The 13548-nt window shown below is 40.9% G+C and overlaps 1 protein-coding gene across 1 annotated transcript in view; it reads right to left on the minus strand.

Annotated features, from left to right (window-relative positions):
* The window catches only part of LOC106611505 (glycine receptor subunit alpha-4), a 133056-nt gene that overhangs the window by 31081 nt on the left and 88427 nt on the right, over window positions 1–13548 (minus strand). The window contains exon 5 of the mRNA XM_014211771.3: window positions 12669–12751. Within this exon, the coding sequence (XP_014067246.1) occupies window positions 12669–12751 (83 nt within the window). The remainder of the gene's footprint in view (window positions 1–12668; window positions 12752–13548) is intronic.

Here is a 13548-nt window from a genome sequence, read left to right on the forward strand (position 1 = left end):
ATTAGCATAACAACATTTTATATATAAATTTTTTCAATTTTCTTTTCAAATTATATCGTTTTATTGATACACCTCTCCTGAATCGAACCACGTTGTCCGATTTCAAAAAAGCTTTACAGCAAAAGCAAAACATTAGATTATGTTAGAGGAGTATATCGTAAAAGTAGCCACATAGCCATTTTCCGACCAACCACATGCATCACAAATAACCAAAATATAGCTAAATGCAGCACTAACCTTTGACAATCTTCATCAGATGACACACCTAGGACATCATGTACATGCATTCTTTTGTTCGATAAAGTTCATATTTATATATAAAAACAGCATTTTACATCGGTGCGTAACGTTGACTAACTATTTTCCCTCAAATGCATCCTATGAAACAGCGCTACAATTTACTAAATTACTATTCGAAAACATTTTAAAAATGTAATATTGTCATTCTAAGATTTATAGATGAATATCTCTTGAAAGCACCTGTAATGCCAGATTTAAAAATAACTTTACTGGGTAATCACACTTTGCGATAAAAGGGGATGCGATACTCAGAACAATAGGCTAGCAATACAGGTCAGCGCCATCTTGGAACAATCGCATATCAAATCTAGTCTTGTATACTATTGTCAATAATCCCTTACCTTTGATTATCTTCATCCTTAGGCACTTCCAGGAATCCCAGGTCCACAACAAATGTATTTTCGTTCGAAAAAGTTCATCCTTTATGTTCCATTAGCTTGTTGTTATTAGCGCGTTCTAAAGGCTGCACCAAAAGTTTTGACGTGCGCGGGGCTACTCTTTCAACAAAATGCATTTTTTTCTTATTTAGGTTCGTTCAAACATGTCAAACGTTGTATAACATAAATCTTTAGGGCCTTTTTCAACCAGAGCTCCAATAAGATTCAAGGGGGACGATTGCATTGTCTTTATAAACGTTTCGAAAGGGGAGGGTAGCCAGGGGCGCCGGCGTCATAATGGTGATGGGCCTCTCCGTGTGACCACGTTCCACAGCGTGTCATTCTGTCAGTTTTCACAGTAGGAGACTCAAATCACTTTGTAAAGACTGGGGACATCTAGTGGAAGCAATAGGAAGTGCTCAATGAACCATAGCTCACGGTGTGATTAATAGGCAACGTGATGAAGTTGAGTCCGCAATTCAGAATTCCACTTCCTGTTTCGATCTGTCTCGGGGTTTTGACTGCCGTATGAGTTCTGTTATACTCACAGACACCATTCAAACAGTTTTAGAAACTTTTGGGTGTTTTCTATCCACAAGTATTAATTATATGCATATCCTAGCTTCTCAGTTTGAGTAGTAGGCCGTTTAAAATGGGCACAATTTCTTTTCAAAATGCGCTGTGGCGCCCCCTATCCTAGGCGACTGTCAAGAGGTTTTAACAACTGTATTCTTATTTACAGACGGCATATAAGTTTGTTATTATTATGATAGTTCACATGTTCGAGAAGCCATTAATCACAAAGATAGCGCCGACAGAGAGGGCTGCCTCGCTTCTAGTTCTTAGGAAACTTTGCAACAAGCATTTCGCTACACCTGCAGTAACATCTGCTAAACACGTGTATGTGACCAATAAAATGTTATTTTATTGTATTTCTGCCAAAAAACACATTTTGATTTAAAAAAAGGTTACGTTCACAGGCTCGCCTGTGAAGTAGTGACCCGCGACACACACCTAGCTTCCTGAAATGGGTCACAAATGTGGAAAAAGTCAAGGGGTCTGAATATGTTCCGAATACAATTTAAAATATTACATGACATTATATTTCATAAAACTTTACCCAATACATTTAGTATTACTCCATGATCACATAATTAAAATACAACATTCATGTGTGTGTGTGTGTGTAGAGTTCATGTCGTATCATGTGTATGTGTGACTTTTCCTGTGTGAGTGTCTCTTCACAGTCTCCGCTGTTCCATAAGGTGTACATTTTATCTGTTTTTTAAATTCCAATTCTACTGCTTGCATCAGTTACCTGATGTGGAATAGAGTTTCATGTAGCCATGGCTCTATGCAGTACTCTGCACCTCCCATAGTCTTGATGTCCTAACTGACTTGCCAAGACTATAGTTTGATAACAAGACATTTGTGGAGTGGTAGAAAAACAAGTTTTAATAGTAGTCCAGGTCCCTCAAAATTAGAGCCTGTAGGACCTGCCCTGTTGATAGTGTTGTTAAAAAGGCAGAGTAGCAGTTTATTATGGATAGACTTCTCCCCATCTAAGCTACTGTTGAATCAACATGTTTTGACCATGACAGTTTACAATCCAGGGTTACTCCAAGCAATTTAGTCACCTCAACTTGCTCAATGTCCACATTATTTATTACAAGATTTAGTTGAGGTTTATTGTTGAGTGAATGATTTGTCCCAAATATCTAGGACTAACTTATTCCTTGCCACCCATTCCGAAAATAACTGCAGCTCTTTGTTAAGTATTGCAGTAGTTTCACTCACTGTAGTAGCTGACATGTATAGTGTTGAGTAATCTGCATCCATAGACACACTGGCTTTAGTCAAGGCCAGTGGCATGTCATTAGTAAAGATATTAAAAAGTAAGGGGCCTAGACAGATGCCCTGGGGAATTTCTGATTCTAACTGGATTACGTTGGAGAGGCTTCCATTAAATAACACCCTCTGTGTTCTGTTAGACAGGTAACTCTTTATCCACAATATAACAGGGGGTGTAACAACTTTTTCCATCAGCAGAGTATGATCGATATTGTTAAAAGCCACACTGAAGTCTAACAAAACAGCTCCCACAATCTTTTTATCATCAATTTCTCTCAGCCAATCATCAGTCATTTGTGTAAGTGCCGTGCTTGTTGTCCTTCCCTACAGCATTGTAAATGGTCAAACATAATTGTTTCCAAAAGTTTACTAAGGGTTGGTAACAGGCTGATTGGTCGGCTATTTTAGCCAGTAAAGGCTACTATTCTTGGTTAGCGGATTTACTTTTGCTTCCCTCCAGGCCTGAAAGCACATACTTTCTAGTATGCTTAGATTGAAGATATGGCTTATAGGAGTGGCAATATCATCTGCTGTTATCCTCAGTAATTTTTCATCCAAGTTGTCAGACCTTGGTGGCTTGTTATTGTTGATAGACAACAATAATTTTTTCACTTCTTCCACACCAGTGGTGGAAAAAGTACACAAGTGTCATTTTTTATTTTATTTATTTAACCTTTATTAAAGGTTAGATAAAAGTATAGATACCTTAATAGAAAATGACTCATGTAAAAGTCACCCAGTAAAACCCTACTTGAGTAAAATTCTAAAAGTATTTGGCTTAAAATATAGTTATGTATCAAAAGTAAATGTAATTTCTAAAACATACTTAAGTATCATAAGTAAAAGTAAAAGCATAAATCATGTCAAATTCCTGATATTAAGCAAACCAGATGACACCATTTTTTTTTGTTTTTTTTTCGGAAAGCAAGGGATACTCCAACATTCAGATATGATGCGTGCGTGTTTAGTGAGTCCACCATATCAGTGGCGGTAGGGATGACCAGGGATGTTCGGTTGATATGCCCGTGAATTTGACTATTTTCTTGTACTTTTGGGTGTGAAGGAAAATGTATGGAGTAAAAAGTACAATCTTGTCTTAAGGAATGTAGTGAAGTAAATGTAAAATTACTCAAAAATATAAATATAAAGTACAGATACCCCCAAAAAACTACTAAAGTAGTACTTTAAAGTATTTTTTACTTAAGTACTTTACACCACTGTTCCACATTTACTTTACGGAATTCAAAATTACAATGCTTGTCTTTCATATTTTGATCAGTTATATTTGGATGAGCAGTGTCAGCGTTTGTTAATGGGATTTCATGCCTAAATTTGCTAATCTTGCCAATGAAAAAAATCATTAAAGTAAATTGGCAATATCAGTGGGTTTTGTGATGAGTGAGCCATCTGATTCAAGAATGCCTGACATTTCATTTAAGGTGCTCCAAAGCTTTTAACTGTCAATCTTTATGTCATTTAGCTTTGTTTCATCGTATAATTTCTTCTTCTTTTTACTCAGTTTAGTCACATGATTTCTTAGTTTGCAATACATTTGTCAATTGGTTGTGCAGCCAGACTTATTTGCTATTCCTTTTGCCTCATCCCTCGTCCTTCATCAATCCACAGGGATTTAACCGTTTTTACAGTAATTTTCTTAATGGGTGCATGCTTATTAGGAACTGGAATAAGCAATTTCCTAAATGTATCAAGTGCAGTGTTTTGTTGCTCCTCATTACGCACCACATACCAACAAATATTATTCACATCAAGAACATAAATCACTACAAAACTTATTCTATGACCTCTTATACACTATATTAGGCACAGCCTTTGGAACGTTGGTATTCCTAGATATGGCTACTATATTGTGATCAGTACACCTGATGGATTTGGATACTGCTTTAAAGCAAATTTCTGCAGCATTAGTAAAGATGTGATTAATACATGTTGATGATTTCATTCCTGTGCTGTTTGTAACAAAGCTGGTAGGTAAGCTGGCAATCTGAACCAGGTTGTAGGCACTAGTTACAGTTTGAAGCTTTTTCTTGCATAGGCAGCTAAGCCAGTCAACATTTAAATCACCCAGAACATATACCTCTGTCAATATCACATACATTATCAACCATTTCACACATGTTATCCAGATACTGACTGTTAGCTCTTGGTGGTCTATAGCAGCTTTCCACCAGAATGGGCTTTAGGTGAGGTAGCTGTACCTGTAGCCATATTACTTCAACAGTATTTAATATGAGATCCTCTCTAAGCTTTACAGGTATGTGGTTCTGAATATAAACGGAAACACCCCCACCTCTGGTATTTCCATCAATTCTGTAGATGTTATAACTGAACATCCCTGTATCATCAAAGGTATTATCTAAATGAGTTTCAGAGAATGTCATCTGTTACTAGCAAATTATTGTTTCATGAACCTTGTTTCTTAAACTATGTATGTTAACGTGGGTTATTTTAACACTTTTCTGGGATGCTTTCATTGCTCTACTGGGAAGCTTAGCAGAAGTAGACATGCTCATGTTATTTATGTTAGTGCAGGGTGAGCTGCACACAGTGGACTTCCTACTAGGGCACAACGCCTCAGTGCTAACTCACGTTTTAGGGAAGACCAGATGCAGACAGTGTCGAAGTAACAAAAGTTTATTACTAGAACAGGGGCAGGCACAATGACAGGTTAAGGGCAGGCAGAGGTCAATAATCCAGATCTGGAAACAGGAAACAAAGGTCTGTGAGACATGGGTTTGATTGTCATCGATACCTGGAGGTGGTCTTGAGAAGGGCCGACTGGGCTCTCTTTCAGGTATGATGACAGCGGCTGACAAACATCTGGGCAGAAGTTATGCCGACCTCTTCCTCTTGCTCAGGGGGCTTATAACCCAGGAAACACTCAAAGGGTGAGAGTCCCGTGGCAGAGCAAGGAGTTGGATTGTCTCACTGTGGTTCCCTGACACCCGTAGGTTGATGGGGGTGGTATTGGTATTGCCGCAGCCCGTCTGGTGTTCAACCTTCCCAAGTTCTCTCACGTCACCCCGCTCCTCCGCTCTCTCCACTGGCTTCCAGTTGAAGCTCGCATCCGCTACAAGTCCATGGTGATTGCCTACGGAGCTGTGAAGGGAACGGCACCTCCATACCTTCAGGCTCTGATCAGGCCCTACACCCAAACAAGGGCACTGCGTTCATCCACCTCTGGCCTTCTGGCCCCCCTACCTCTGAGGAAGCACAGTTCCCGCTCAGCCCAGTCAAAACTGTTCGCTGCTCTGGCACCCCAATGGTGGAATAAGCTCCCTCACGACGACAGGACAGCGGAGTCAATCACCACCTTCCGGAGACACCTGAAACCCCACCTCTTTAAGGAATACCTAGGATAGGATAAAGTAATCCTTCTAACCCCCCCCTTAAAAGATTTAGATGCACTATTGTAAAGTGGTTGTTCCACTGGATATCATAAGGTGAATGCACCAATTTGTAAGTCGCTCTGGATAAGAGCGTCTGCTAAATGACTTAAATGTAAATGTAAATGTAATTGTGGGTGACCCGGCCTAGAGAGCGCCCGTCCTGCGCTCTAATGTGCATGGGAATGGAGGGGGGCAGAGTGGGGATGCCTAGGTCGGATGCTAGGATAGCGTCCATAAAGCTTTTATCGGCCCCAGAGTCGATGAGTACCTGGAGAGATTGACTGGTTTCCCCATAGCAAAATGGCATGAAAAGGGGTGCGAGTAAGGGGAGAGAACTCTCCATCTAAGCATTCCAGGGGAGTTAAGCGGGGTTCCCAGGAAACCGGAGTGGCGGCGCTGCTACCAGCCAGGTTACTGAGTGGCTGGGAGGTTACCATCGTGGTAGGTTGCCTAACAGGCAACCTGCGGATTTGCTCCAGCAATGTGTTCATAAGACCATGAAGCAACTCCTTGTGCCTTCCGATGCTGGCTTCTTGGGAGGAGATGGCATTGTGGAGCTGGTCCGAGTCTGCTGGGTCAGTCATGGCCAGTTTGTACTCTCACGTTTTAGGGAAGACCCAGATGCAGACAGTGTCAAAGTAACAAAGGTTTATTACTAGAACAGCGGCAGGCAAAACGATAGGTCAAGAGCAGGTAGAGGTCAGTAATCCAGATCAGAGTCAAAATGTACAGAACGGCAGGCAGTCTCAGGTTCAAGGCAGACAGAGGTCAATAATCCAGGGTGGTGTGACAAGGTACAGAACTGCAGGTAGGCTCAGGGTCAGGGACGGTAGAATGGTCAAAACCGGGAAAACTACAAAACAGGAACTATAGAAAAAGACAGGAGCAAGGGGAAAAACGCGGGTAGGCTTGTAGGACAAAACGAACTGGCAACAGACAAACAGAGAACACAGGTATAAATTCACTGGGGATAATGGGGAAGATGGGTGACACCTGGAGGGGGGTGGAGACAAGCACAAAGATAGGTGAAACCGATCACGGTGTGACACTAACAGTATAACTTTGGTTCATAGGCACATGATTACTGCATACAATAGCTGTAGGATCAGCAGAGGCATGTAAAGGCAGTTAGAGGGACAAACAATAGGTTACTTACATGGTGTCTTCCAAAGCCACTGGGATAATGTACATTTGCTGAAGCATTATGGCAACTCAGCGACACAATGGTAGGGAATAATTAAGCTGGGCTTGGGTCATTGATAAGTCATTATCTCAACGCTGCCTTATAAGGCTGTGAAAGGATCCAGGAACCCCAAATAATTTGGGTGGATCCCCTCCTCCTTATAAAACAAGATTTGTCTCCAGAAGGTATCAACATTTCCAATAAATGTTACACCCACAGGGCCGCAATAGTCTCGTAGCCAGTTATGGAGGGCTAAAAGTCTGCTGAAACGATCAATGCCACGATTTACGGGGGGCACAAGGCCAGATATTATGGGGCATTTGTTGGTGTCAAGCAGAGACCCAATCAGTTCTTTGAAATCCATCTTCAGCTGTTCTGAGCTGCCCTTCATAATGTCATTGAATCCCACATGAACTTTGATATACTCAATTTCCTGATGCAGGTTTAAAATGTTTGATGTCCTGTACTCGTGCTCCTGGATAGCACAAAGTATTTGCTCCAAGGACTGAGACATTTCTCACCATTGAACTGCCCAATACAATGGCCGGAGAAGGCGATGGATAAATCTGCTCAATCCTACCCCTCACACAATTTGTTGAACCTTTCACGGCCCACGATCTCTCTCTCTCCCTCTCTGCTCTGATAAACATGATTCTGCAACTCTCATCTCTCCAGCATTGCACTTCATCATTTATTTCCTTATAGAATTGCGCGAATGGTTCTGAAGAAACTGCAGCACCCTGTGATAAATTGAAATAAATTAGCTAAAGTTATAGAATTACTGCTGTGTGTTCAGAAATAAATTAAATAATTCAGAATAGCCTACTACACCATGAGAAGGCCTATAATTTAGCCACAGAGGATCAATAGCTACTTAAAAAAATTGCCTAGCTGTGGATTGTAGCCCAATAACCAAGGAATAGCCTACAGTCGGGAACGCACTGCAAATCTGTCAGTGAAAAAACAGCATGCAGACAAAACATGCCTTTCGCAACATTTAAAAAACATTTGAGGGAAAACAACAGGTTGGAAAGCAAATGTATCCTGCTGAAAAGAGAAGACTGTATTCTGTTCGCTACCAACTTCCAAATATTGTTTTACAAAGTTAAACAAGAGAGAGATAGGCTTATGGCACGAGCGTGTCGGCCAACACCAGCAAGAGAGCTGCTAATCATTGGTGGAGTCAGTGAAACTGGAAAGCATTTTTAGGACTATCATTTCCTCTTCATATTGTAGACTACAATATGTCTACACACACCTAAGCCTAGTCTATTGATGGATTCAAGACAAGGTCGTTTTTATTGATCTCAGATTCTCAGTTTGTCAGTGTCAAAGTAGCCTGCCATTTCGATAATTTGTGCAGTATTAAAAAAGATTCTGCTAAAGTCTCTAGTCATCTAAAATGACGTAGAATTGCATGAAATGCGTTTATAAAAAGGCCACATTTTTCCAGACCATAGGCTACTAAACATGTTCCTCATGTGTGCAACTTCTGTAAGTGCCTTTACTCTACTGCTCTATGTCACCACGCAAACGCAATGATATGCATGCAGTGCTTTATAATAAATGTGTTTTTTTGTACCTCAAAACTCCCTAGGTGACCCCCCTCTCAATCTCACTTTTTGTTCCGGCACATCCCGATTTACAAATAAAGACTGCTAAATAGCTAACTAAATAGCTAACAAAATGGATACATGGAGTTGACCTTTTGTACTTCATTCTTATTTTTGCACTGTTTCTATGCACACTCACAGGGCCCTACACACTATGCACACTGATACTCCAACACACATACAAACACTCACTCCATCATTTGCTCACATACACATAATATGCACATACATTTATGCTGACTCTACACACACCCACTCACATACAATCATCAAATACGCTGCTTCTTCTCTGTTTATCATATATCCTGATGCCTAGTCACCTTACCCTTATACATATCTACCTTTATCGATCCAGTGTCCATGCACATTGTAAATATGGTACTGGAACTGACCCTGTATATAGTATGCTTACTTAATCATGTTTTTCAAATGTATTATTTTATATCTTGTGTGTTTTTTTTCTACCTTGTTATTTTTAATATTACATTCTTATTGATTACTGCATTGTTGGGGTTAGAGCTAGCAAGAAAGGCATTTCACTGTACTTGTGCATGTGACATTAAAACTTGAAACTGAAACTGAAACATTAGAGCGAAACTATACCCAAAAACTGTAATTTTTCCAAGACCTAAAAAATGGTCTCCTGATGTGGTTTAAACATTGATGTGGACTTGGAACATCCAATTTTGTTGTTTTTCGATTTTCAAAAAAAATGTGTGATTTTGAGAGTGAAAACCTGAATAAAATTTGAAAAACAAAATCTAGGAAATGGGATTTGGGAAAAAACAAAATCAGGCAAAAAAAATTAAACAGATTTTATAAGGCCCTACATATGCTCATACACAAATATGCATACACATAATATGCATGCGTACACGCGCACACACACACCTCAACCGTCTATCCTCCCACAACTTTTGAAGGCTCTATCTGATTACCGGACCACTAAAAACGCCCGTAGCATGCATTAATGCTTTGGAATAATACTACTGATGTCTGTCTGGGCCCTTGGGGCCCGTGTAACAAAGACAGAAATTATTCAAGACATTATCCCCTGATCCTTACCAGCAGCCTGAAAACAACATGACCACTAAAATACAATTATCTTGCTCCAGAAGATTTCAGAGTCATTCACATATCCTTCCCTAACAAGCAAGGAGAATATTAATGTCTTCACAAAAGTGACTAAATGTTACCTTTTCCTTCCCAGTTACACACTAATAGGAGTCAAACATCAAATTAATATATTCAAAGTGTGTGGTCAAAGTGTAATTTATGAGATGCACTGTCTGGATTTATTTGACAAGATGACCTAGCTGAGGATACCGAAGTTTTTATGGGTCTTGTCCCTTTAGATGGAGGTCTGAATTAGTCAAGCTTCAGATTTACTGTCTAACTGTCCTGTGGATTTACACTTTATACATCTACTTACTGACTTAAGGATACCAAATTGGGTCACGAGAGCACATGATGGTTTTAAAGAAGTAGGATATAGCTACAGTACATACTATTTATATATACTAGAGCTCAAGGCATCAAGATTAAGGCTGTCAAAACAGCTTTGGTCTGGACTTCCATTCTCAGAATTATCAGACCCCGAAGATATCCCTCTCTCTTTTCCCTCCTTGCTCTTGCCCTCAATGTGCAGCGTTGGCAGTTGGCATAGCGTGTGATAGTTAAACCTGCCTGTTATACCTGTTAAACCTGACATGTCCTATTCATGTCCTCCACAGGCAGCCAAGGTGATCACACCCTGGGCGGTGTACTAACACTTGTCAAAACAGAGCTGGCTGTCCCCTTCAGAGACACGAAGAGGAGGGCTTCCTTTAATCAAAAATTATTAGGACTCCTGTAATGGCCCTGTCAGGTAGTAAACTTGCTGGCTGGCATGCTTTCCAATGTTGGCCAAGATTTCTCTCCTCACCTGCTCTCCACATTTTAGGAGGGTAGGTTTAATTGCAAACAACAAATATATTTATCAATCTTTTACCATATTTGGTATTGAAATATGGGTATACCACACAACTTGACATATAATTAATTTCAAATGCCTGCTGCTGGATTTCCCAGCAAGAAATATGTTGTGTTCCAAGCCAGGTTTGCTCCCATTTGGTTCTCCTCTTGCTAGTTATTTTGTCTGGCCTGGCAGAGGTGGAATTAAGCCACCTCCGGGTGCCAGGGGTGGGTCATATAATAGAAGGGGACACAAAATGAAAGTTTCATTATTGATATCCTCGAAATTGGATTTGTGGATGCTATCAGTGCTTGGGGCAAGGGGTAGCAAATATACTTTTTTTCACATTTACATTTTATTTTGGTAACAAGGAATTACATGCTATGCATAGACTTTATAGACTAGACTTTGTTCTGTTTATATTTTTCATGAAGAGATTCCTACATTTGATAAACAGCACAGGAATTGCATCACTGACTTAGCTAGCCAGTAATTTTGTATTGCTGGGTCGCTAAATCACACAAGTCGGTGTCAGAAAGTCCATCTTTCATTTTATGCATGCACAAATAACCGTCATCTGAGGATGTTTGATAAAAGCATCAACTCAAAACCTAGCCTGTCACATTCAGGCATTGAATTTAATCTCAATCAATGTCACTCATATGTGGTTATATTACAAAAGTATGTGGACACCCCTTCAAATTAGTGGATTTGGCTATTTCAGCCACACCCGTTGCTGACAGGTGTATAAAATCGAGCACACAGCCATGCAATCTCTAAAGACAAACATTGGCAGTAGAATGGCCTGTATTGAAGAGCTCAGTGACATTCAATGTGGCACCGTCATAAGTCACAAGTCCGTTTGTCAAATTTCTGCCCTGCTAGAGCTGCCCTGGTCAACTGTAAGTGCTGTTATTGTGAAGTGGAAACGTCTAGGAGCAACAACGGCTCAGCCGCACCGTGGTAGGCCACACAAGCTCACAGAATGGGACTGCCGAGGGCTGAAGTGCGTAGTTCATAGAAATCGTCCGTCCTCGGTTGCAACACTCACTACCGAGTTCCAAACTGCCTCTGCAAGCAACGTCAACACAATAACTATTCGTTGGGAGCTTCATGAAATGGGTTTCCATGGCCGAGCAGCCGCACACAAGTCTAAGGTCACCATGTGCAATGCCAGGCGTCGGCTGGAGTGGTGTAAAGCTCGCCGCCATTGGACTCTGGAGCAGTGGAAACGCGTTCTCTGGAGTGATGAATCACGGTTCACTATTTGTCAATCCGACAGATGAATCTGGGTTTGGCGGATGCCAAGAAAACGCTACCTGCCCCAATGCATAGTGCCAACTGTAAAGTGTGGTGAAGGAGGAATAATTTGCTGAGGCTGTTTTTCATGGTTTGGGCCAGTCCCCTTGGTTCCAGTGAAGGGAAATCTTAATGCTACAGCATAAAATTACATTCTAGACAATTATGTGCAGTTTGGGGAAGGCCCTTTCCTGTTCCAGCATGACAATGCCTCTGTGTACAAAGCGAAGGGCCATACAGAAATGGTTTGTCGAGATCAGTGTGGAAGAACTTCACTGGCCGGAACAAATCCATGTCCTAAACCCCATCGAACGCCTTTGGGATGAGGTGGAATGCCGACTACGAGCCAGGCCTAATTGCCCAACATCAATGCCCGACCTCACTAATACTCTTGTGGCTGAATGGAAGCAAGTCCCCGTGGGAAATGTTCCAACATCTAGTGGAAAGTCTTCCCAGAAGAGTGTTAAGGCTGTTATAGCAGCAAAGGGGGGACCAACTCCATGTTGATGCCCATGATTTTGGAATGAGATGTTCGATGAGCAGGTGTCTAACATCATTTTGGTAATGCATTGTATCTCTTAAGTAATTTCACAGCTTAAAACCAAACGCTCCATTCATAAACTAAAAGCCAGTGTGAAAAAGGGAGGGGAGGGAATTAAAAGGAAAATTAGGAAGGAGACTCACAGCTTTCAAGCTGCATGGTACAGGTCTGAATATCCATGGGGAAGTTCTTCAAGTCCATAGGGCAGGACAGGATGAGAGTCAGCCTGAGATAGAAAGAGAGAGAGAAAAGAGAGAAGGGCTTTAGGTGAAGGTAAAGGGCAAAGGAGAGCGTGAAAGAAGAGAATTACAAATAACAGGGAGAAATTAAGACAAAGAGGCAAAGGAATACAGGTAGAATCAGAAATTCCCCAGGGCAGCTTTCTTGGCCCCTTACTTTTTTCAATCTTTACTAATGACATGCCATTGGCCTTAAGTAAAGCCAGTTTGGCTATGTATGTGGATGACTCAACACTCTACACGTAGGCTACTACAGAGAGTGAAATCACTGCAACACTTAACAAAGAGCTGCATTTAGTTTCAGAATGGGTGGCAAGGAATACATTTGTCCAAAATATTTAAAAAACTAAGAGCATTTTATTTGAGACAAATCATTCACTAAACCCTAAACCTCAACTGAATCATGTAATAAATAATGTGGAAATTTAGCAAGTGACTGCCATGGCAGCAGCTAATGGGGATCCTCAATAAATACTGATGCAAAGGGCAGCAAAGGGACTTTGAAGGTCAGAAATGTGATTGAAAACGTACCTAATGCTATGTCGGTACCAATATTTATGGCCTTCCCCCTAGATAAACTCTATTATACATTACGGCATGAATTGTGTGTGTTTTCTCCGATTATCAAAAAAGGCAAATTGCAAAGGATGCCGTGAGTTACAATGCCATTTGGTTACAGGGCTTCGCTGTAATAGCAAACTAATTGGTAGACACATCCTTCCCTTTATTTATTGCAGCACTGACGCATTGAGTCTTCAAGGAGCCGTGAGGAAGAGAAGGAGCT

The sequence above is a fragment of the Salmo salar genome, chromosome 09 (genome assembly GCF_965601325.2).
Source record: "Salmo salar chromosome 09, fSalSal1, whole genome shotgun sequence".
Taxonomy (NCBI): domain Eukaryota; kingdom Metazoa; phylum Chordata; class Actinopteri; order Salmoniformes; family Salmonidae; genus Salmo; species Salmo salar.